Raw genomic sequence first — 23,299 nt, 5'->3', positions numbered from 1 at the left:
TTGTTAAAAAAATTTGGTGTATGAGAAAACAAACTAATTAAGCAAAAATCTTACGATGTTCATAAGTAACCTGGCTTAAATATGCCGGGAGTAGAAACTTTATGTCCATAAATAATAAATATAACACTCCAAGTATCAAGAGGTCTTAATTCATAGACCTCCAACCAAATTATATATTTCATGGTAATACTAATTATTTTTGTAACTTATTATATTTATTTTATTTTATTAATTCATGCATTATTTAACTAATCCTATCGTCAAAAATTGCTTCAAAATAACAAGGAATTTGATTTTGTAACATCATTTCTTTTATTTAATTTGTTAGTGATTATAAAAGATTTTTTTTCTCAAAAACAACATCATTCTTATCGCAGACATGTTTTCTCTACTGGTTAATTTATATTGTAACGAAAGTGATATGCGTAAAAAAAATATGAAAATATTGTCTCTAAGCTTAGGAAGTTAATCAATCGCGTCTCCTTTATCATTTTAAAAAAAAATTGTGTCTAAGTAGAGAAACAATTTAATAGAAGTAAGTTCAAAAGGAGGGGGGCGTATTAATCGGTTCAATTTGATTCGATATTGACATTTATCAATTCAATATATTATTTATTGATTTATAGACATGTTAAATCATTAAAATATCGTTTTATCAATTATTGATAAATAGTTAGCCTTAACCAACTCAAAATTAGGACAATATTTCTTTCTAAGATCTGCAAAATCATTTTTAACATGTCCAGGATGTGCATCTTGTAATTGCAGCAATTAGTGTACAGGCAGAAGAATGTTTTCCAGACAATCAAATAAACCAACCAGAAAACAAGAGAAGAACCAGACAAAAAAGGGATACAAGTGAGAAAATATATCATGTTCAATCTACCACAAATCCATCTTCTTGACGTTGTTCTTGTAAGCATAACTTGAGTTGCAATAACGAGTAACTAACTATAGGAAAGAACAAAAAAAAAAAAACAGTTACAATTAAAGAAGAAAAAACTCAGTAAATGGTAAATAATGATGAGCCTCAAGAAGTAATTATACTTTGCTCATTCAATTGAACATATTAGGAAGTGGTCTGACAGCCATGAAAGCATCTACCATCTGCAGAAAAGAGCATGCAACAAGTATATAAATTAATCATATTGGAAACAGAAAAGAAAAGGAAAAAACTATTAAACGAGACGAGCATAGAAAGGAGACAAGACATCCAATAATTTGGACAAGCAAAAAAGGCACTAAAGAACACTTTGATAAAGCAGAAGCCTCTGATTCCCTCCCTCCTAATTCCCTGAGAGTGTCTCGAAAAAGAGGAAATAATTCCTGATGGAATGTCATGCTCATAAGAGGAGACCTTCACACCCTCGGCATATCTTTTTTTATGCTAGGGCCAGCTTGCACGCAGCACACCCTTAATATATTTAGTGAAATATGCTAGGAAGAATAATTGAAAACACAAGTAGATAAAGAAAATGGAGACTTGGTGCTAATTTCAATCGCCTTGTGTTCACTTAAGCTAGCAGACCAACCTTGAATACCTTGGTCACTAAAGAGAAAATCATCTCATTTGAAATTCAGATATAGTAGGGACAAGTTGAATTGATAATCCAAAGCAAAACAACATGGAGAATGAGTAATTTGAAATTCAGAAAGTCTAGTTAATTTTAGGTTTCACCGAAAATTACTGTTAGTTACCTCATCAGTCACTGCTGCCCTAGCCCGTCGATGTCTTTCAACTAGATCTGTTAGAACTTCAACTAGCCTCTTTTTAATTTCACCTGTCAGCATACGGCCCGAACCATACTCCTGAAAGTTGAGCATATGAGTATTATTGGTAATATAATCTGCCGGTAGTCCGTGTATGGACTGAATTGAATGCTAAAAGCTGGAGTTCTACAAATGCAAATTTGAGATAGCAAAGAAACACTAAGGGAAAGCATGAATACTAACCTCTCTAATGTGTTCCAGCTCTGCATCATCGTCCAGGAAAAAGCCAAGATATTTAAATGGTATATCAACCTGCACAATATCCAAGACAAGAGGTTTAGTTTGCTGACTTTTTTTCCATGGCTAAGATGGTACAAAGTTAACTATATTGATCCAACAGAGATGAAAACAGGCGGAGATAAATTGCATTTACAAGCTGCTATATTCAAGTGTGTACAGTCATTTAATAGAAATGCATACCATCCTACGAATTAGCTATTGGATTCATATAAATTTGGTTACCTCCAGGTTTGCTCCGTACTTCCTGTGCAACTCAATTGAGTCTCGTCCACCTGAGAATGCATATCTGTTTATCTGCACATAGTTACAATTTAAAGGGTCATTATTATGCTTATCGAAATAATTTGTTTAGCATAGAGTAATCAATCTGGATAATGCCCATTTTGGAAACCAACATTAAGAACTTTCTTTTTGAAATGACAAGTATTCATTGATTAAAAAAATTAAGAACTAAAATGGCGCTAAACAAATCAACTTCTCACATATTCAAATTGCCTCAGTTTCCAGTTTACCTAGGTCAGAACTCCTGTAATCAAACACTAGCGCACATGATGCACATCTGGAAGCTAGAACAAGTCAAGTGAATCCTTCAAGTTATGAGGATTCAAGCTAAGAAATTACATCGGTTTTACCTCAAAGGATCTCGTATCATCACCTTGAAGACTATGGAGGAAGCAAACAAGGAAATCCAAGCCCAATTAATCTTCTTAAATCAAAGGAATCTTGTGACAAGAACTCTTGTTTAACTCATTTTCGGTAGAGGCTAACTATTAAGTGAATTTGTACATTTGGGTCTTGGGTTATCATAACTATAAATACTCATTTAATTAGTGTCCTTTTTTTAGAATGAATTTGAATGAAGCTTGTGAGAGCTTAAGAGTATTTTATTTCTTATTAGCATCTTTTGTCACTTTAGTTACGATAAGATATTTTTAGAATTAATTCCTCTGCTAACTTAGTATGTTAGTTTGTTTCCTTTAGGTGTTTTATTGTAATGTGGTCAGAATTTTACTATTCTAGTTTTTTTTTGGTTTCATTTGATAGTTTTTTCTACATAAGTTGGTTGTTTTTCTATGGTTTCTCCATCTCTTTAATCTTTCAGCTTCTGAATCTGCCTCAACATAGTAACCCGCCCCCTCCTCCCACCCCACTCTCCACGAACAAAAACATTTTAAAAAGAACAAATTGAAGCTTTGGTATTCTTAGAGAAATAAGTATGACACAGAAAAGTAATTGAAGAAAAATCTATCACCAGTATTGAACGAGAATCGGGATACGTTTCATTTCAAGAGTGCCTGTCACAAATATCATTGTTTACCGACTCATAAAGAAAAATATCTTAAGTTTTATTAAATTTAGTCAAGAAAAGGCTCACAACTGGAGACTGGAGATAAAGACAACTTATTTGAAAATCTTTATGTATTCGAAATTCCATCTTCCAATATTGAATGCCATACTTTGTCTTGTACAACAATCACTTTATTAATTAACTTGCTCAGTTCAGCATGCTTTATTTCTAATAATTTTCTTTATGAAAGTGGTGTCCGTGGCAACTTGTGCACATCACAACTATTCCACCGGATACATGCCACCTCCCACCAATATATATACCGGGTAACTCTATCCATGAAGATTAGACATATGGAAGAAATCACCTAGCGTTTCCTTTATCTCTACTGAGATCTGAATCCTGATCTCAATTGTTTGCAGCCACTTCATGACTATCTATAGTAATCCTCCCTCCTCCTCCAAGAAGGAAAGGACAACACAGGAAAAGGAGATCAATAATAACAGAATTATGCACAAAATGGATGTCCTTCAATGGATACAAGCGTTGACATATGATGTGCATCAAATGTGTAAAAATATATTTTTTGAGAAGGATTTATTTTGTTTGAGAAGGTGTGCAATTATATATTTAAAAGCCCAACCTTGTTTTTTATCTCTTTTGCTGAATCGGTCACATAAATGGCAGAATTTGGATCACTAGCAGACATTTTTCCATTCTCCCCCTGCAAATGTTCAACAACAGAAAAGTAAAATATCAACAGAAGAAACGTATGACAATTTTTACAAGCAGACACCTTAAACAACATAAGCTGAAACATGTGTGCACAAATTAATTTGACAAATAAAAAGGATGAGAACCAGTTCTATTTCTACTTATTTGGAATCAGACAGATACCAGAATGGAGGTGGGCACATCAGACAAAGGACAAAGATGAAATGACATAACCATTATACAGTTAGTGATATCTTTTATATAAGTTGCAACTCAAGAATAATTTGCAATTGCACAAATAAAGAACCAAATTCAACAGCGAAGAGCATGTACGTGGTAAAAATGGAGGAAAGGTGAAAAAAGAAAAGAACATAGAATCTTTCTGACATTTTCCAATGCGAAAAATGATTTTGTGGCACGCATTTCCATCTATCCCAGTAGAAGACAACATTCATACAGAGGCTATTTGCAATATGGACAGAAAGGATTCTACCATACAACATCCAACTAGGACTAATCCTTTATGAAAAAGTTACTGAAGATATGAGGCTTGATCAACATCTCATAAAGGAAATTGTCTGTTGTGTTTCTTTCATGAAGAAAGAAGGACTGTCATTCACATGCTTTATGGATTTTTCATTAAACAGATTCTAAATAAGATTAATATCTGTTGAGAAGTTGATGCTATAGTAAATGGCAAGTGTTCTTAACTAAACTATGCATATCTTATGATGCAAGCAACTAGGTCTCGTTGTCGCGAAATGCTACTCTAGCATGAAGAACCACAACTCAGGTTCTAGGTACAGGGAGAATTACAAGGGGAGATAAAGCAATCAAAAATGCTGCATTACTCATCCTTTACAAAAATTAAACAAATAAATAAATTTGATTCAAGTTTAACTATGTTTTACAGGTCTATGACCAAAAGATGCCACATTTACTGGTTTATGAGCCGTAAAGAAGCACATGCTGTGAACTGCAATTTTTTGTCATTCAGAAAGTATTGTAAATAATTGATGAATGTCCATTGTACCCCGATTATGCCTATAAAAGGCATTGTAATTTATATAGAAAAACACACAAAAATAAGAAAGACAAAAGTTCCCTATTTTATTTCTCTACTGCATTCTTTCTTCTTGGTTGTTATTAGTTTAATTTTAGTATGCGGCATTTTTTTTTATAACATGTTATCAGCACGAGACTCTTTCATCTCAAAGTTTGAAGACTAAGGTATTATTATTTTTCTTATCTTTATTATGGCTAATCTTACTAAACTTGAGTTTGTTGCCCTTCATAGTTCGGGCAAAATCTACCTTTCTTGGGTACTGGATGCTGAAACATTTGGATGCAATGGGTTTGGAGACACCACTAAAATTGAAAATAAAAGCATCAAAACAAGATTGTGCTAAAGCACTGATATTCTTGCGTCGTCAATAAAATTTTGAAAATTGAATATCTCACAATCAAGAATCCACTCGTTTTGTGGAATAACCTGAAAGAAAGATGTGACCATCATCCAAAGGCACAATACGATTGGATGCATTCAAGGTTACAAGACTTTAAGTCTATTCATGAGTACAATTCTGTCATGTTCAGAATTACTTCTCAATTGAAACTAGGTGGAGATACGGTTAGTGATGTTGATATAATGGAAAAAACATTTTCCACCTTTCATGCCTCGAATGTGCTTCTACAGCAACACTACCGAGAAAAAGGTTTCAAGAAGTATACTGAACTGATTTCTCATCTTCTCGTGGATGAACAAAATAATGATTTGTTAATGAAAAATCACGAGAATTATCCTACTGGATCTACACCAGTGAATGAGGTGTACGCCCACCACGCTAGGCGTGGAAGAGGTCGTGGACGTAATTATGGTCAAGAGCGAAATCCTTTTCCTGGTGTTAATCATTCACCAAAGAAAAATCACTATCAAAAGGGAAAATCTAAAGATGAGAATTGTGAAGCAGTTAAAACAAACAGTTTTCAATGTGGTAGAGGTCATTATGCACGTGATTGTTGTACTCCTAAACACTTCGTTGAGCTTTACCAAGCATTACTAAGAAAGAAGGATAAAAATCTTGAAGCTAATATTATCGCTGAAAATCTTGTTGGCATCACATACTTGGATGTAGCAGATTTCTTAACACCTTGAAAGAAAAATAGATCATTTGATTGGTGACGGTTCTGTGGATATGGAAGAATAATCATAGTTAATATGTTATTAATATTTGTTGTTTTTGTACTAGTCATAATGTGGGAAGTAAATAATTAAAGTACTTATATTTATCCACGTATATTCATTGAGTCCCCTTTTAAAAGGTCTATGGAAATATGAGTTGAAATTTTATAATAGTTTGATGATGAATTGAAACATATTAAAATAATGTTTTCTTCTTATCCTTTTGTGAGTATAAAAGAAAATTTATAAAATTATCTTTAAAATGAATAAGTAGATGCATTATCTAAATAAAGTAAGTGGAAACAATAGTTTTTTCTTTTGTCACTCAAATGTCTTTTCAAGAAATTAGATCATTATATTAGTACTCATTTTAGACGAGCTAAACTAGACAAAAATTTATTGTTAAAAGTTTGGGTGATAAAGATCTTATGTTGTTATCTCTTATATTAAATCATTAATTATCTTCTATTAAATAATTCATAAAATATAATTTGAATTTTCTATTCGTCTCATCATTATAGATCGAGGATGTCCCGGTCTCCCAGACGATCAAGCCAAAGTATGAAGGTATTGGAATTAGTAAACTTCTGATTTACTATAGAATGTGCCTCAATTGCACTATTTTTTGTCCAATACAATCCATAACTTATGCATTATTAGTATATGATCATAATAATGATTCAAATGTCATTTTAACACTTTTGTTATCTCTTATATTAAATCATTAATTATCTTCTATTAAATAATTCATAAAATATAAGAGATAACGGAAGTGTTAAAATGACATTTGAATATACTAATAATGCATAAGATCTTTTATCACCCTAACTTTTAACAGTAAACTTTAGTCTAGTTTAGCTTGTCTAAAATGAGTACTAATATAATGATCTAATTTCTTGAAAAGACATTTGAGTGACAAAAGAAAAAGCTATTGTCTCCACTTACTTTATTTAGATAATGCATTTACTTTATTCATTTTAAAGAGGGAAAAGGGTCAAAAATGCCCTTTGTTTATACTTTGGTCCATTTATGCATTAGCCAGTGAAATGGGCCAAAAATGCCCTTAAATAAAACGGAAGCAAACGTTAAAATTTAAACACTAATTAGTGTTAATTTGTTTGCTTCGTCTTTTCATCTGAAGAGAACTCCCTTTTTCTCCCAGATTTTGTTTCCTTCTCCTTCAAAACCCTAGCCTCCTCTTCTAAATTTCTCATATATGCTCAAGTGGGTGTAGAACTTTCTTTTATTTTCGGTAATTTCGACATTATTAAAGATGAGATAAGATGAATAGTAGCCACCATAGCCACTAGATTCCAACTCTTAAATGATAAAATCACCTTTAAAATCATATTTTTTTGTTTTTTATATTTAAACAAACTCTCTTTTACACTCTAAAATGGAGAATTATCTAATATTTACATCATCACCTTCTCATGAATTTTCATCAATGAATAACAATACTACTCTTTGTTTGAATGCTGGAAACAAGTATTATTATTGCTGATTAGTTGCCACAAAGTGGTGGTAGTCAAATTCTGGTAATACATATTGGAGAGCAGTGAATTCTTTCATTATATTTATGTTAGCTTTTAAGAATACAAATTGCACTTCAAGGTCTTCAAAAATATCCTTGAATCTGCTAAAATGTTTTTGGACTAAGCATTATATGCGAATGGGTGCATAAATGCCATCCGAATTGGTGTTTAAGTTTTTCCGTTTGGTTTCGTTTCATTTAAGGGCATTTTTGTCCCATTTCACTGACTATAAGGGCATAAATGGACCAAAGTATAAACGAAGAGGATTTTTTATCATTTCACATAGTACAAGGGCATTTTTGACCCTTTTCCCTTTTAAAGATAAATATATAAATTCTCTTTTATACTCACAAAAGGATAAGAAGAAAACTATTTTAATATGCTCCAATTCATCTTCAAATCATTATAAAATTTCAACTCATATTTCCATAGAGGTTTTAAAAGGGGGCTCAATGAATATACGTGGATAAATATAAGTAATTTAATTATTTACTTCCCACATTATGACCAGTATAAAAACAACAAATATTAATAACATTATTATTAGCAAATATTAACCATGATTATTCTTCCATATCCACAAAACTATCACCAATCAAGTGATCTATTTTTCCTTCAGGGTGTGAAGAAATCTGCTACATTCAAGTGTGTGATGTCAATATGATTTTTTAGAGATAAAATTAGCTTCACGATTTTTATCCTTCTTTCTTAGTGATGCTTGGTAAAGCTCAACCAAGTGTTTAGGAGTACGACAATCACGTGCATAATAACCTCTCTTCCACCACATTGAAAATAGTTTGTTTTAAGTGCTTCACGTTTCGTATCTTTTCTTTTTCCCTTTTAAGAGTGATTTTTCTTTGGTGAATGATTAACACCAGGAAAAGGACTTCGTTCTTGGCCATAATTACGACCACGTCCACGTCCATGACCTCTTTCACGCTTAGTATGGTGGGCGTACACCTCATTCACTTTAGAACATGGTGTAGCTCCAGTAGGACGATTCTCATGATATTTCATTAACAAATCATTATTTTGTTCAGCCACGAGAAGATGAGAAATCAGTTCAAAATACACTTCTTGAAACCTTTTTCTCGATTGTTGCTGTAGAAGCACATTCGAAGCATGAAAGGTGGAGAGCGTTTTTTCCATCATATTAACATCACTAACCATATTTCCACATAGTTTCAATTGAGAAGTAATTTTGAACATGGCAGAATTGTACTCATGAATAGACTTAAAAGTCTTGTAACCTTAATGCATCAAATCATATCGTACCTTTGAATGCATGACTATCTTCAAATGGTCATATCTTTCTTTCAGGTTATTCCACAGAACAAGTGGATCCTTCACTGTGAGATATTCAATTTTCAAATTTTTGTTAATACGATGATGCAAGAATATCATTGCGTTAGCACAGTCTTGTACAACACACATGATATTCAAAAATGAAAAATATTTTTCCCATTTAAGTATGGGCAATATGAATGTTACTACGATTTCTGTTAGTGCTAATTTGATTCGTGAAAATGGTTATCATATCAAGACAACTGATGAAATGAATCTTGAATATCTTGGTATAACCAAAAATGTCTCTAGGCAGACATATGTTGTAGAAAAATTCACAGTCTTATCTTATGGATTGTATTCGACAAAAATTAGTGCAATTGAGGCACATCCTATAATAAATCAGAAGTTTACTAATTCCACTACCTACGTACTTTGGCATGATCATCTGGGACATCCTGGATCTATAATGATGAAATGAATTATAAAAAAATTCAAATGGGCATCCATTAAAGAATTTAAAGACTCTTTTAAATAGTGAATTTTCTTGTAATGCATGTTATCAAGACAAGTTAATTGTGAGACCATCACCAACAAAAGCCAATATTGAGTCCCCTGCGTTCTTGGAACATATACATTGGGATATTTGGGGGCCTATTCACCCACCAAGTGGGTCGTTTAGATATTTTATGGTCCTGATAGATGTTTTTCTTAAATGGACTCATGTGTGCCTATTGTCATCTCGCAAATTGGCATTTACAAAATTGTTGGCACAAATAATATGATTACGGGCACAGTTTCCTGATAATTAGATTAAGTCCATTCACCTTTATAACGCTGCAAAGATTTCATCCCAAACATTTAATGATTATTGCCTATCGATTGGGATAAGAGTTGAACATCTTGTAGCTCATGTTCACACTCAAAATGGTATGGCTGAGTCATTAATTAAACGTCTGCAGTTGATAGCAAGACTATTACTTATGAAAACTAAGTTGCCCACTTCTGTGTGGGTCATGCAATTTTGCATACTGCAGTACTTATTCGTCTCAAACCGACAAATTATCATAAGTTTTCCCCATTGCAATTGGTTTTGGGTCAACAACCTAATATATCTCATTTAAGAAATTTTGGATGCGTTGTATATGTGTTGATAGCACCACCACATCGCGCTAAGATAGCCCCCCAGAGAAGGTTAGGAATATATATTGGGTTTGAATCACCCTCCATTATTCGCTACCTTGAACCACTAACTGGAGATATGTTCGCAGATTGTCGATTTGATGAGACACTTTTCCCAAAATTTGGGGGAGAAATAGTGAAGTTAAAAGAGAAATTTTGTGGGAAAATTCATCATTGTCTCATCTTGATCCTCGTACTTTTATTTGTGAGTAAGAACTACAAAAGATCATTCACTTGCAGAAAATTGCAAATCAAATGCCAGACGCATTTAGAGATTTGAAAAGGATTACCAAATCACATATTCCTGCAAGGAATGTCCCAATTCAAATTGATGTCCCTGTAGGACCATATACTAGTGTCATAGCTAATGAGTCAAAAGCACGCCTGAAGGGTAGTAGAACATTAGGTTCAAAGGATCAAAATCCTAGAAAAAGAAAAATAAAAGGTCAAAATGACAATATGAAAAAACCTCATGTAGAAGGTCAAGATGTGAGTAATTTTGGTATCCTTGAAGGGATCAATGAGCTTGAGACTCAAGAAAATAATGAACTATCCATAAAATCAAGTGATAATGAAACAAATTTGAATCGATCAAAAATAGTGGATTATGTTTTTGCATACAATGTTGCATCAAAAATTATGCAAGATAGTGAGGATCTTGAACCTCAATCTGTTGTAGAATATTGACAAAGAAATGATTGGCCAAAATGGCAAGAAGCAATTCAATCATAGTTGAATTCACTTGTGAAGCACGAAGTTTTTGGACCAATAGTTCAAACACCTAATGGTGTTAAACCTATTGGCTATAAATAGGTCTTTATGCGGAAAAGGAGTGAGAAAACTGAAATATAAAGGTACAAAGCACGTCTTGTTACACAAGGATTTTCTCAAAATCCTGGTGTTGATTATGAAGAGACATACTCACCGGTTATGGATGCAATAACATTGTGTTATCTCATTAGTTACATGATCCATGTAGGCTTGAAATGCATTTGATGGATGTGGTTACAGCCTATCTTTATGGATCACTCGATAATGAGATATACATGAAAATTCCTCAAAGATTTAAAATGCCCAAAGCATATAATTCAAAGTCTCGAAAAATGTGCTCAATTAGATTGCAAAGATCATTGTATGGTTTGAAGCAATGGACGCATGTGGTATAACCGTCTTAGTGTATTTATCTAAGGCAGGTTATATAAATGATGTGATTTGCCCATGTGTTTTTCTAAAGAAGACAATATGAAAGTTTGTTGTACTTGTTGTTTATGTTGATGACATCAACCTTATTGGAACTCCAATAGAACTTAAGAGGGCAATTGATTATTCAAAGAATGACTTTGAGATGAAAGATCTCGGAAGGACAAAATTATGTCTTGGTTTGCAAATGGAGCATTTAACAAACGGTAATTTTGTTCATCAATCAGCATTCACAAAAAAGGTGTTGAAAAGATTTTACATGGATGGAGCACATCCATCAAGTACTCCAATAGTTGTTCGATCACTTGATGTGAATAAAATCCATTCCGACCTCAAGAAAGGAATGAGGAAATTCTTGGTCCTAAAGTACCATATCTTAGTGCAATTGGTGTACTAATGTATCTAGCTAACACTACAAGGCCTGATATAACCTTTTCGGTTAATTTGTTAAGCAAGATATAGTTTTGCTCCTACTAGGAGACATTGGAATGGGATCAAACACATATTGCAGTATCTAAAAGGGGCTATCAATATGGGTTTTTTTTTAAAAAAAATGGTAATGGTCCATCAATATGGGCTTATTCTATTCTAACGATTGCAGTCCAGACCTTGTTGGTTATGTTGATGCAGGATATTTATCTGACCCACACAAAGCTCGATCTCAAATAGGTTACGTATTCATATGTGGGGGTACTGCCATATCTTGGAGATCTACAAAACAGTCTATCGTGGCCACTTCATCAAATCATGCTGAGATAATAGCTATTCATGAAGCAAGCCGAGAATGTGTGTGGTTAAGGTCCACAATACATCTTATTCGAGAAAAATGTGGTTTTGAAATGCGACAAGTTATATGAGCATAATGCAGCATGCATAGCACAACTCAAGGGAGGATTCATAAAAGGAGATAGAACAAAACACATTTCACCAAAGTTTTTCTACACACATGAGCTCAAGAGGAATGGTGATATCAATGTACATCAGATTCGTTCCAATGCAGTGTTTTGGACGGCGAAAGGCGACAAGGGTCTACCTCGCCTCGCGGCGAGGCGCTCGCCTTTTTGAATTGAGGCGCCAATTAAGACCAAAAATGTAAAATATTTAATTGCATATATAAAATCCAAAATCTCAATAACAATAACATTCATTACCAATGTTCCTCTTTTTGTTAGCATTTGACGCCATTGAATTCACTATTTATGGACAAATAAATACTATATTAATTAGTATAAAACTAAATTAAGTAGGGAAGAAATAATTATAGAAGGATTAAATTTTATTTTTTTTAAGGGCAAATCACATAAATCCCACTAGTTTAGGTCTTAATTATTAAGATTCCCAATAGTTTCAAATATTACTTCTTCTACCATATTTTATGATTAGGATACATGAGTTTGAATCTATGAGATACATGTATCTGTCGAATTTTAAAATTGAGATACAAAATTTATTTATTTAAATTAATTGGTTGTAACTTATTTCCTTAATTAGAGGAGTAATTGAGGATTTTCAAAATACATAGAAAATTAATTTCATTTTATTATTCTTTGAAATAGTAAATTCATTAATATTATTAATATAAGATAAAAACATGTAATTTGATTAATTTCAAATTATTACTTTTAAAATAATAAATTCATTAATTTGATGTATCTATTATCAATATATGATGTATCCAACAAACTAAACATTTAGATACATGAGTGCCATACAAGTACATTCATATGTATCATAGAAGTAAGGCTGGGCACCGGAACGGGTTGTACCGGTACCATTCCGGTCCGTTCCGGTACCATTCCGGTCTGTTCCGGTCCGGTAGTATTCGGGACAGGATGGGATACATTGAACCGGTACACGGAACGGAACGGTACCATGATTTGGTACCGGTATACCGGTACCGGTTCATTCCGGTTCCGGTCCGGTCCCGGTAAATCATTTTTAATTAAAATAAAAAATAATATTTTTGTCATTATTTACTTTTATTAGCATTTCTTTTTTGTTTATTTAATTTTTTTTAAATTACAAACTTAAGTTATTTAACTTACAAGTTATAAGTATAACTTAATTACTTATAAACTTCAAAAGATTCAAATCTTTAAAACTTATAACATAACTACATAAGCTCAAAAACTAAAAAAAAAAACTTTATTAAACTTAACTTACAAACTTATATACGTAAAAATTAAAAAAAAATATCTTTAAAATAAACTTAAGTAAAAATTATTATAAATTTTAAAACTTAAATACTATAAACTAATATAACTTAGAAAAATAAAAAAAACATTCGTATTTTCGTAGTTCAAAATAACTCAAAAAAAATAATTATTTTTTGAAATAGCTATATGTGCCGTCCCGTTTATCCCATCCCGTTCCGTTCCGGTCCATTCCGGTTCTATCCCGGTATATAGTGGGACGGGACGGAACTGAGCCTCCATCCCGGTAGTTCCGGTCCGGTTCATCCCAATACCGATCAACAACCCGGTCAACCGTCCCGTTCCGATCCGGTACCGGTTCGTTCCAGTCCGGTGGTCCCATTCCGGTCCGGTGCCCAGCCTTACATAGAAGTATCTAGCATTAATTTCATGTATTTGTTATACGTATATGTATCTATATTAATTTCATGTATCTTTTATATGTATCTAGTATGAATTTGATGTATCAAGTATCAATTGCATATGTTATATCCAAAAACATGTATCTCGAATACATAGTAAACATATACATCTAATTATGTGTATCTAAATATGGAATATACAAAAAGAAGAAGCATATACATCTAATTATGTGTATCTAAATTTCATACGTTACATCCAAAAACATGTATCTCGAATACATAATAAGCATATACATTTAATTATGTGTATCTAAATATGAAATGTAGTTGAAACACATGAATCTATGAACAAATCACGACTGTAGAGTATCTGTCGTATCATTAATATCATTGTGTTGTTAAAAATCATGTCTCCGAAATTTAAAATATAGTGGATACATATACATGTTCAGATACCCCATTACTAAAAATACAACTCGGATCTTAATTAAGATTACTACTTATTGGATACACATGTTTCAAGGGCTATACAAAGTAATATTGGTACTACCACATCCATATCACAGTAACCAAAGAAAGTCTTAGAAGAACACCAGCAAACAAACTCTCTACAATATTCCCTTTGATCCTTTTGCACTGTGGCATAACATAATCAAAACTAAGATCCATTTCTTTCGGAGACAAACAATCAAGACCCACTATGAATTGAAAGTTTTCTCTATAGCAGTTAATGTGATTGGAACTCGTGAGAAATGAACAATATAAAATGATATTTGGGTTCAGGAGAATTTGTGGTGATGATATCTTGAGAAGAAGAGAGTAGATTAACTATTGTTGAAATGAAATTGTAAGGTGAAATTCTTGAATCAGAAAGGAGGAGACATAATTGAGTGATAAACATGGGAGGGGAGAATTAAGAGATAGTGGTTGATTTGGAGTGCAAGAGTTATTTAAGCAGATAATTAATCAATAATAGTTTTAAGGGATGTGGGTATCTAATAGTATTTTCAAATAATATATTAATATATGGTATAAAATACTAAAAGTGGTAATATATGTAATTGTTTAAAAGTAAAGATAATATTAGTATATATAGTAGTGATGTATGTCTAATAAGGTAGTTTATCCTTTTTTTTAAATATAGGCAGATTCCAGTCCAGTGAGCAGAGCACTACAGTCTACCACAGAAGTACAGAACCGAGCATAGTCTCAAACTCTAGATACTGAAAAACAGAGAAGTTCCATCCAAAAAAAAAACAGAGTAGAGACTAGAGAGTAGAGAAGAAGAAGAAGAAAAGAAGAGAAGAACTAGAAGAGAAGAAGAGAAGAACTAGAGAGAAGATTTCGTACATGAGAAGGAGCAGCAATCGTGATTGCGATTCGGGAAGAAGTCTCCACGAAGGAGCAGCAATCGCGAAATCTGAGGAGAAGAGGAGGAGCGTCTTGTGAAGGTCAAGTTTGCAAAAATACCTAAAAAAAAAAAAAACCCTAATTTTGGCTTTTAATTATTAAGTCAGACCTTAAAACAAATAAAAAAATAAAAAGGTGACGCCTATTGCATCACCACACCACGTCGCCTTATGCCTTTTTGTCGCCATGGCACGCCTTTTTGAAGTCGCCTCGCCTTATCGCTAAAGGCGAAAGGCGAGCGCCTTTCATAACACTGTTCGAGTGATAATGTGGCTGATTTATTCACCAAGTCTTTGCCAACCGCAACTTTCGAGAAGATGGTATACAGGATTGGAATGAGAAAACTTGGACAACTGAATCGTGGTTTTCATCAAAGGGAGTAAAATACGCATTGTACTCTTTTTTCCTTAATCAAGGTTTTATCCCACTGGTTTTCCTGATAAGGTTTTTAATGAGGCATTACTTGCGTAATAGGAATAACTATTTATACTTGTTCCTTCACTATGAATTTTATTTTACATGGACATCCAGGGGGAGTGTTGTAAATAATTGATGAATGTCCATTGTACCCCTTTTACGCCTACAAAGGCATTGTAACTTATATAGAAAAACACACAAAAATAAGAAAGACAAAAGTTTCCTATTTTATCTCTCTACTGCATTCTTTTTTCTTGGTTATTATTAGTTTAATTTTAGTATTCAGTTTTCATTTTTATAAAAGAAAGGTTCTAGTTAACTATAAAAAAAAAGATGCTGAAATACACTATATAACCAGAATTTAGCACCAGAACAGAGCTTTCATTTGTAAGGAATTGGGCTTTAGAGATTACCACAGCTCAAAAGGATCATATCACAGGTCATTGAGGTGATAGTGATTCTTTCTAACTATCTGATTAAGGATGCTGCAATTTTTTTACCTTAGCAGTGGCGTTCGGGTCATCTTGTGGCCAGAAGAGTTAAACCTTCGTGGCAACAAGTTGAGGACAGACAAGCATAATAGAAGAAATTATTCTACTAATTAACTGTAAAAGGCTTAGTCACAGAAGCGTGATCAAAGTGAAATTTGATCGTAAATTTGTAACAAAATTTAAATTGGTTGGTCACTGGTCTATAAGGAGGGAAAAACCTGAAGGGCAGGAAAGAATGATGATTCAATCAAAGCAGGCTTGTGATAGCCTATCCGAGGAGCAACATCTCGAGTCATTCGGAAATACGGATCCTGAAAAATCACTTACTGATGTTAGTTCTTCCAGCAGAAACAGAGGGGAAAACTATCAATAGAAAAATCATGAGAGACATTGCATGTAGGAAAAGAAAGAAATGAAGCAGTAAAAACCAACATGACCTCCATCTTTTAGATTTGTTTTCTTTTTCTTTGAAGATAACATGACACTGTCTATATATCAGCTAATCAATATAATTTAAAGCAAAACAGGAGATTTCCTGCTTATGCCTATTTAATCCAGCAGATCTACAGCTTGAACTTGCTAAATTGTGTCAATAATCATACGCCCACAAACTAGTCAGTTAGAACATTTAACTAGAAAATAGCTCAAGGTTAACAGAGTAAAGACCGCAGCATAGGCTTAGGCTAATGTCTAATGTCTATTCACCACACACACGGATCTAACAACCCAAAAGAAGGACAAGATATATCGTCAGCAGATTACACAGTACAAAGAAAGGCACCTATCAAGAGAAAATGTTGCTTCCAGCGTTTAAGTTCTCAAAAAAATGTTGCCTCCAACGTTTAGTAATATGACAAGACAATAACTTGAGGCCCAAATATATAATACCATCAATTGAAAAGGAACAAGCAGATTTGTGAGATCGCCCATCCAGCATTTTCTTTTGGGAAGTCAAATATCTTAAGTGCATAACACACCAAGATGGTGTCAACTTTTAATAGTGGAAAATGTATAAAATCAATTCAAGTCTCTCATTAGTTTCGCCAACTATACAGATCAGCACATCAAAAATACATTAAAATCAAAAGAGAACTCCTTAAAGGAAATCAATGGTTTCTATCATATTGGAGGTAGTTATTTTTTTTGATAAAAGTAACAGTTAGTCTATATTTATCCACAGGTATACTACCTCAAAAGTGTAGTTCCCCTCCAAAAGTGTTGTAGTTACATAGGATCCTATACCTACCAAGTTACAGTCAGTCTATAGTTGTGCTGATTACTTCTGAGCTATCTAAGACTACTTGTTTACACCAAAAATAATACAGAGCTAAACATTTAAGCTTAAATCTTTGTATGTTGCTCTGCTTTCCTTCATGACATCTCTGGTTCCTCTCTAGCCATACTGTCCACCATATACATGATGGGACCATCTTCCATCTCTCCTCCTTTCTTCCTACATTTCCATCTCTATTCCAGCACTTCAAAACCTCTTTGATCCTTCCTGGTTTCACCCATTTAATCTCTCTCATATTGGTGAACATTTGCCACAGCTGGGTTGTCCACTTGTCGTGTAAGAAGAGATGGTTGACTGTCTCTCCTTGCTCTTCACACAAAAAGCACCTGGAACACAGGTGAACGCCTCTTTTGTTCAGGTTCTCATGTGTCAAAACTGTCTCCTTAGCTAACAGCCAAGTAAAACAATTTACTTTATAGGGTATCTTGGTTTTCCATATCATCTTCCAAGGCCATTCTACTTCCTCAATGCCAACTGTGTTGAGATCTTCATATGCTGAATTTACTGTGAAACACCCTTTGCTCCCCACATTCCACACCAGTGAGTCCTCTTCCTCTAACAGGTTACTAAATTGTGCTAGGGTAACCAAAAACTCAGTTATTCTGCACATCTCCCAATCATTTAAATTCCTCCTGAAGTGGAAATTCCACCCCTGATCATTCCATAATTCGGCTACAGTTGCTTGTTGCATTTGACATAGGTCGTAGAGGTCAGGAAACCTTTGGCTTAATGGGACCTGACCACACCATTTGTCCACCCAGAACGCCACCTTTCTGCCATTTCCCACCTTACAATTTGATCTTTCTAGCACCAAATCCCATAGATCACTGATAGATCTCCATACACTAGACCCATAGGGAGAGGTCACCTTTGTTGTCATCCACTTATCCCTCATTCCATATTTTGCAGCAATCACTTCCTTCCACAATGAGTTCTCAGCAGATGCAAACTTCCATAACCACTTCATCATAAGGCTTTGGTTCTGAAACTTCATGTTTCTGATGCCCCCACCCCCTATCTTCTTGCTTATGTTCATTTCTTCCCATTTGACAAGATGATACTTCCTTTTATCTTCATTTCCTTGCCAAAATTAAGTTCTTCTGAGTACCTCTATTCTGTTGATTACACCAGCTGGTGCTGGGAAAACAGACATCATGAAGTTGGTAAGGCATCCAGCACACTGTTGATCATAGTAAGTCTTCCCCCTCGGGATAAGTATTGACTTTTCCAGTTTGCTAATTTTCTCTCACACTTCTCTATCACTCCACTCCAAATGCTTATTGACTTACTTTTTGCACCTAATGGCATGCCCGAGTAGATGGTGGGTAGCTCCCCTATTTGCCCCCCTTTGGAGGTAGTTATGAAGGTTACTATGAGGAGATCTTTGTGGCAGTGAAAAATGAAGATTGCTTCTACTAATTGGGAAATAGCCACCACTGTCAAACAAAATATGCCCATCCCTGTAAACAGTACAGAATAATTTTTTGGATTTTGTTAGCTCCCTAACTCTCTAGCACAGTAGGGTTTAAGGGGGTTTATGTTTTTGGATGCTTTACAGGTTTTTGCACGGTTAGCTTCATGTAATTTTCATGTTTGAAGCAACTTTATATTCAGTTATAACCTCTGCATCCCTTGATGCCTTTCTAATACAATTTAATTACTTCACCCAAAAAAAATATGCCCTTGCGACTATACAACTAGTACTATTTTATTGACAACAAAACATACAGCTTCATTTTTGTACTAAGTTAGGAATATATTGCTTGATCAAGCAACTGTAATTAGACATTTGAAGAAACCACAACAACATACCCAGTGTAATCATGTCTTTTTTTGAAGAAGAAGAAGAAGAAATGACATTACCAGGTTCAAAATATATGTATTTAAAGAAATCTGACAAAAAAAGGAGTAAGAAAAAACCTGGTCAATGGCACATGGAATCAAACAGCGAATGTTCTCATTGCCAAAGATATGAGGAAATGAACTGGGGAAGGATGGCACAGCCTATAATTTTGTAAATTCAGCCATGTTAGTTTCTCCATACATTCAAAACCAAATTCAAATTTCTAAGTTTTGAGGAAAAGACAAAAACCATACAAGATTCAGAGTAAGCTGCTATTACATTTTTTAAATTTTTGTGGGGGGTGGGGGATTAGGTGAAGTATACTATTCCGGCTTCTTCAAGCTTTTGACTTTTCCAAAGTAGATCATCTGACGTGAAAATTGGAAAACAAATATGAAATATTGTGCACATAAGCTTCACAAATGGAAGCACAGAAAGGTTTTAGTAAAAAACCTCTCAGTGCTATATTGTTTCTTTGGTTGAGGACTGTCTATCAAAGCATTGTGGTTTTCTCTATATTTCCTTTCTGTTTTCATTTCCTAGAGTTTAGAATGGGGACACTGGAGGGATGGACATATAAAGATAACTTAAGAACAGGAAGTATGAAGATCCTTCCGAAAGCATTTGTCCAAAACTTGAAAAAAAAGTTTTTGCACAATAGAGTAAGCTATAAACACTTAAACAGACTACAGTTATGACATTGAGGAATATGCTACCTGGACTGGTGGAAAACTAACTTTCCCAATGTGATCTTCACCTGTGAAACCAAAAATGCCAACAACCTGAAAAACAAACCATAGAGCACGATACGTTTAAGAACTTTAACATAACATACTCCTCTAGATATAAAGTGGAAGTAAGCACCTTATTGTATGTGACACATTTTGCAACCCTGACCATGTTCTTGTAAAAGGCGCTGCGCATAAAGAATTCTTGTTAGCACCAATACTCTAAGTTGTCAAACAAGAAACACATCATAAAGTATGTAAATAAAAATCATGGAGATGTCCACATGAATTTGAAAGAAAGCACAAGTTGAATGCATCCTTGTGCGACCATCAAAATTCTACTTACAACAGACCATATAAGCAAAAACTATCTTTCTAAATAGCAACACCCGCCCTTATCACATCTCCAAAGCAACAAAACATAACCATGAAAACAATATAACTGAGTCTCCTCTCTCTCCCCGTCCACCGCATCCTAAAAGAAAAATCATTGTTGCATTGAGGACACTTCCCATCAAAAATAGGACAATGACTTTGTGCCACTTTACAAGTATCCCAAGTCTCACTCTGTATACTTCATTAATCCCTTAAAACATTATTTTCAACTTTTAAAACTTCAAAATATCACCAAAACACTATCCTCGTAACATATACCACTTCTAGTATGATTACCATATATATACATGCTTTTATACCCACCAAACACTCGAACAATACAATCTAAAAAAGGAATTCTCAATATGAACATTTTCCTTATAGTATAAACTGCATTCCGGAAGAAAAAGAGAGGTTACTTACCCACCAACATAGTCAAAATCAGAGAAAATAAACGTCTTTGAAATATCAAATCCACAAGCAATAATGTCTTTAGCATTCTCACGAGCAAGTCTTTGGCTTTCTTCCACTGACAAATTCTTCCACATACATTTCTCATCATCAGTCAACTGTATTACAAGTGGCACCTTAAAAGCATCCTGCAAGTACCTGCAGCACAATAAAACACATTCACAAACCCAAAAGTAAGCAAATGTTTTTTAAAAAAAAAAAAAAAACTAAATAAGCCTTGTGTATTCAAATCCCAATTACTTTGTAAACATGAAAGGGATAAGATGACCCAAATGCAAAGCTTCAGAAGAAGGTCCTCTGCCAGTGTACAAATAGAACTTCTCCCCTTTCTCATAAGAATCCAATATATCATTAAAATCACGATGAGCAAAGAAAACTCCACGGCGAAGGAAAACATGAGGAGCCCGATTTGTAAGACGTTGAACTCTCTGAATTAAGGACTCGTCAAGCCTCTGGCAACCAAATTTGTCGATCAATTTGTCATAGTCAATCTTCCCGCCGTCTTTTGCTGATACTTCCCATGGGCTCACTACTTGCTCCTCTTCTACCTCTTTGTTTTTATCATCTTTCAGCTCCGTTTTCTCCATTGCAACGACTTGCGTCAAGGTAGTGAGGTTTTCAGGCGACAAAATTGGTTTTCCGGCACCGGCGACGACTTGCGGCGAGGCCGGCGAGTTTGAGGATTTGGGATTCAGAGAAGTGAGAAACCTCAGTGCTAAATGGGGTAATGAGATTTAGCAGAAATAGACATAAAATATATCCTTTTTAGTCCTCGGTTATATCATATATTATCAATTTATCCCACTATTAACAAATTTTTCAAAATTACCCTCAAACTTTCCGTTTGGACATAATTTGAAATTTTGTTTGAATAAGCAATTTAGGTTTTTTTTTTTTTTACAGTAAACATTAAAACTTGACAATTCGTAAAAATTATCAAAATTTCTCAATTCTTATATATTATTACGAAATAAGCAAATCATAGTTAATAAATAAGATAACAAAATATCATAAAACGTTGCATTAATAAATCACACATTTACATATCCCTTTTATAAATACATGTTTGTGATTATATGTTAGTATTACAAACTTTCAAATACACATAGTAATATATAAATCTTCTTAAAGAGTGTAAAAGTCTTTCTTTACAAAATTTAAAATAATGAAATCTTTATTTGCAAAAAAAAAAAAAAACTAATGAATCAAGCTTTACATTTAAAATTATGATTCAAAATTAAATTAAAATTTTATTCACGTTTCATAAATAAACTTTGATTCTTAAATCAAAACTTCAAACTTAAGCCTCACATCCTTGACCTAACGCCTACTTTATAGATTTTTCACATTTCTTTTACTTACCTAATTTCACTTCTCTAATCCATAATCAAGTTTTGCATAATCGAGCATAAATAGGGGGTTCAAATCTAATTAACATTTTCTTTATTTCAAGAAGTATGTTAAGATTAATTTTCAGGAAAAATTATACACAATTTAAGATATCATGATCTCTAAAATTTTCTAAATTATAAAAATTCTCTCTCGAACACATCCCTACCATTAAGTAATGTACTATTTACAATGTAACAAATAGCTAAGAAATATATCCGAGAGCAATAAAAAATTCAAAAATTTTGAAATTGAGGAAACTTCTAGAATAGAATATAACTATCCCCAAATGTATGGAATTTCTCTACTTTATACTAATTTTTAAGCAAAATATCTTATAGCATCTTGATAATTTAAGTAATGGCCAATTTGTTACAAAGGATTAACACTAAATATGCAGCTTTAGTATCAATTAAATGAAATGACATAGAATATGAACATAATAAAGTTGTCTTTTTTTTTTGACAAAAATATATAGGAGGACAATTCTCCCACCAAAAATATTACACAGAGAATAATATCTAAAGAATCAAATTTCTTTTTATTCTAATTGCATTAAATGAGTTATATAAAATTACAGAAAAGAGGTAAAGTAAAAGAGACAACCTATATTCTCTTAAACCACCTTAATCAAAAACAATTTTTATATAGATAAAAATAGAAAGAAAAAATGAAAAAAAAAAATGCCAAGAGCTCTTGAATATAATCCAACCACTTAACCTTCTTTAATTTATTTCACAAGTCAAGATTTATTAATCTCATATATCATTTCAATTTTCTGGCCATTGCATTGGTAAATTTGGGCACTTACTAGTTTTTTTCCTTTTCCAGCGATGTTTGGTATTCATATTGAAGTCTAATTAATTTAGATTTGCGTCGTGTATGACTTCATTTGAGAGGAAGCACTCCCTATTATTAAAAAAATCATACCA

At 33.4% G+C, this 23,299-nt stretch overlaps 1 protein-coding gene across 2 annotated transcripts; it reads right to left on the bottom strand.

Annotated features, from left to right (window-relative positions):
* Window positions 1-835: 835 nt before the first annotated feature.
* LOC125843257 (tryptophan--tRNA ligase, cytoplasmic) lies at window positions 836-21,696 on the bottom strand. 2 transcript variants are annotated; one of them, XM_049522472.1, is made up of 12 exons: window positions 21,219-21,696; window positions 20,931-21,116; window positions 20,269-20,320; window positions 20,121-20,186; window positions 19,482-19,565; window positions 16,486-16,578; window positions 3,942-4,022; window positions 2,233-2,304; window positions 1,954-2,022; window positions 1,699-1,809; window positions 1,048-1,107; window positions 836-951 (listed from the first exon to the last, which is right to left on the bottom strand). In XM_049522472.1, exons 1-11 carry the CDS (start codon window positions 21,563-21,565, stop codon window positions 1,057-1,059), a joined length of 1,212 nt encoding a protein of 403 aa, XP_049378429.1. In that variant the 5' UTR covers window positions 21,566-21,696; the 3' UTR covers window positions 836-951; window positions 1,048-1,056. The 2 variants fall into 2 exon arrangements, with proteins under 2 accessions (XP_049378429.1, XP_049378428.1); XM_049522471.1 differs by having other exon boundaries at window positions 836-1,107; window positions 21,219-21,695.
* Between the last annotated feature and the right edge of the window lie 1,603 nt (window positions 21,697-23,299).

The sequence above is a fragment of the Solanum stenotomum genome, chromosome 10 (genome assembly GCF_019186545.1).
Source record: "Solanum stenotomum isolate F172 chromosome 10, ASM1918654v1, whole genome shotgun sequence".
Taxonomy (NCBI): Eukaryota; Viridiplantae; Streptophyta; class Magnoliopsida; order Solanales; family Solanaceae; genus Solanum; species Solanum stenotomum.
The sequence above is the reverse complement of the archived record's forward strand: the minus strand, read 5'-3'. Positions and strand labels throughout refer to the sequence as shown.

Bases quoted from the DNA above. Each gene is read 5' to 3' on its own strand.
- LOC125843257 (XM_049522472.1), bottom strand. From the start codon at position 21,565: ATGGAGAAAACGGAGCTGAAAGATGATAAAAACAAAGAGGTAGAAGAG. The intron at 4,023-16,485 runs GTTTTTCCCTCC...GAACATTTGCAG, and splicing joins CATTCTTTCCTGCCCTTCAG to GGGGAGAATGGAAAAATGTC. The intron at 2,305-3,941 runs GTTGGGCTTTTA...AACTATGTGCAG, and splicing joins CAAAAGAGATAAAAAACAAG to ATAAACAGATATGCATTCTC.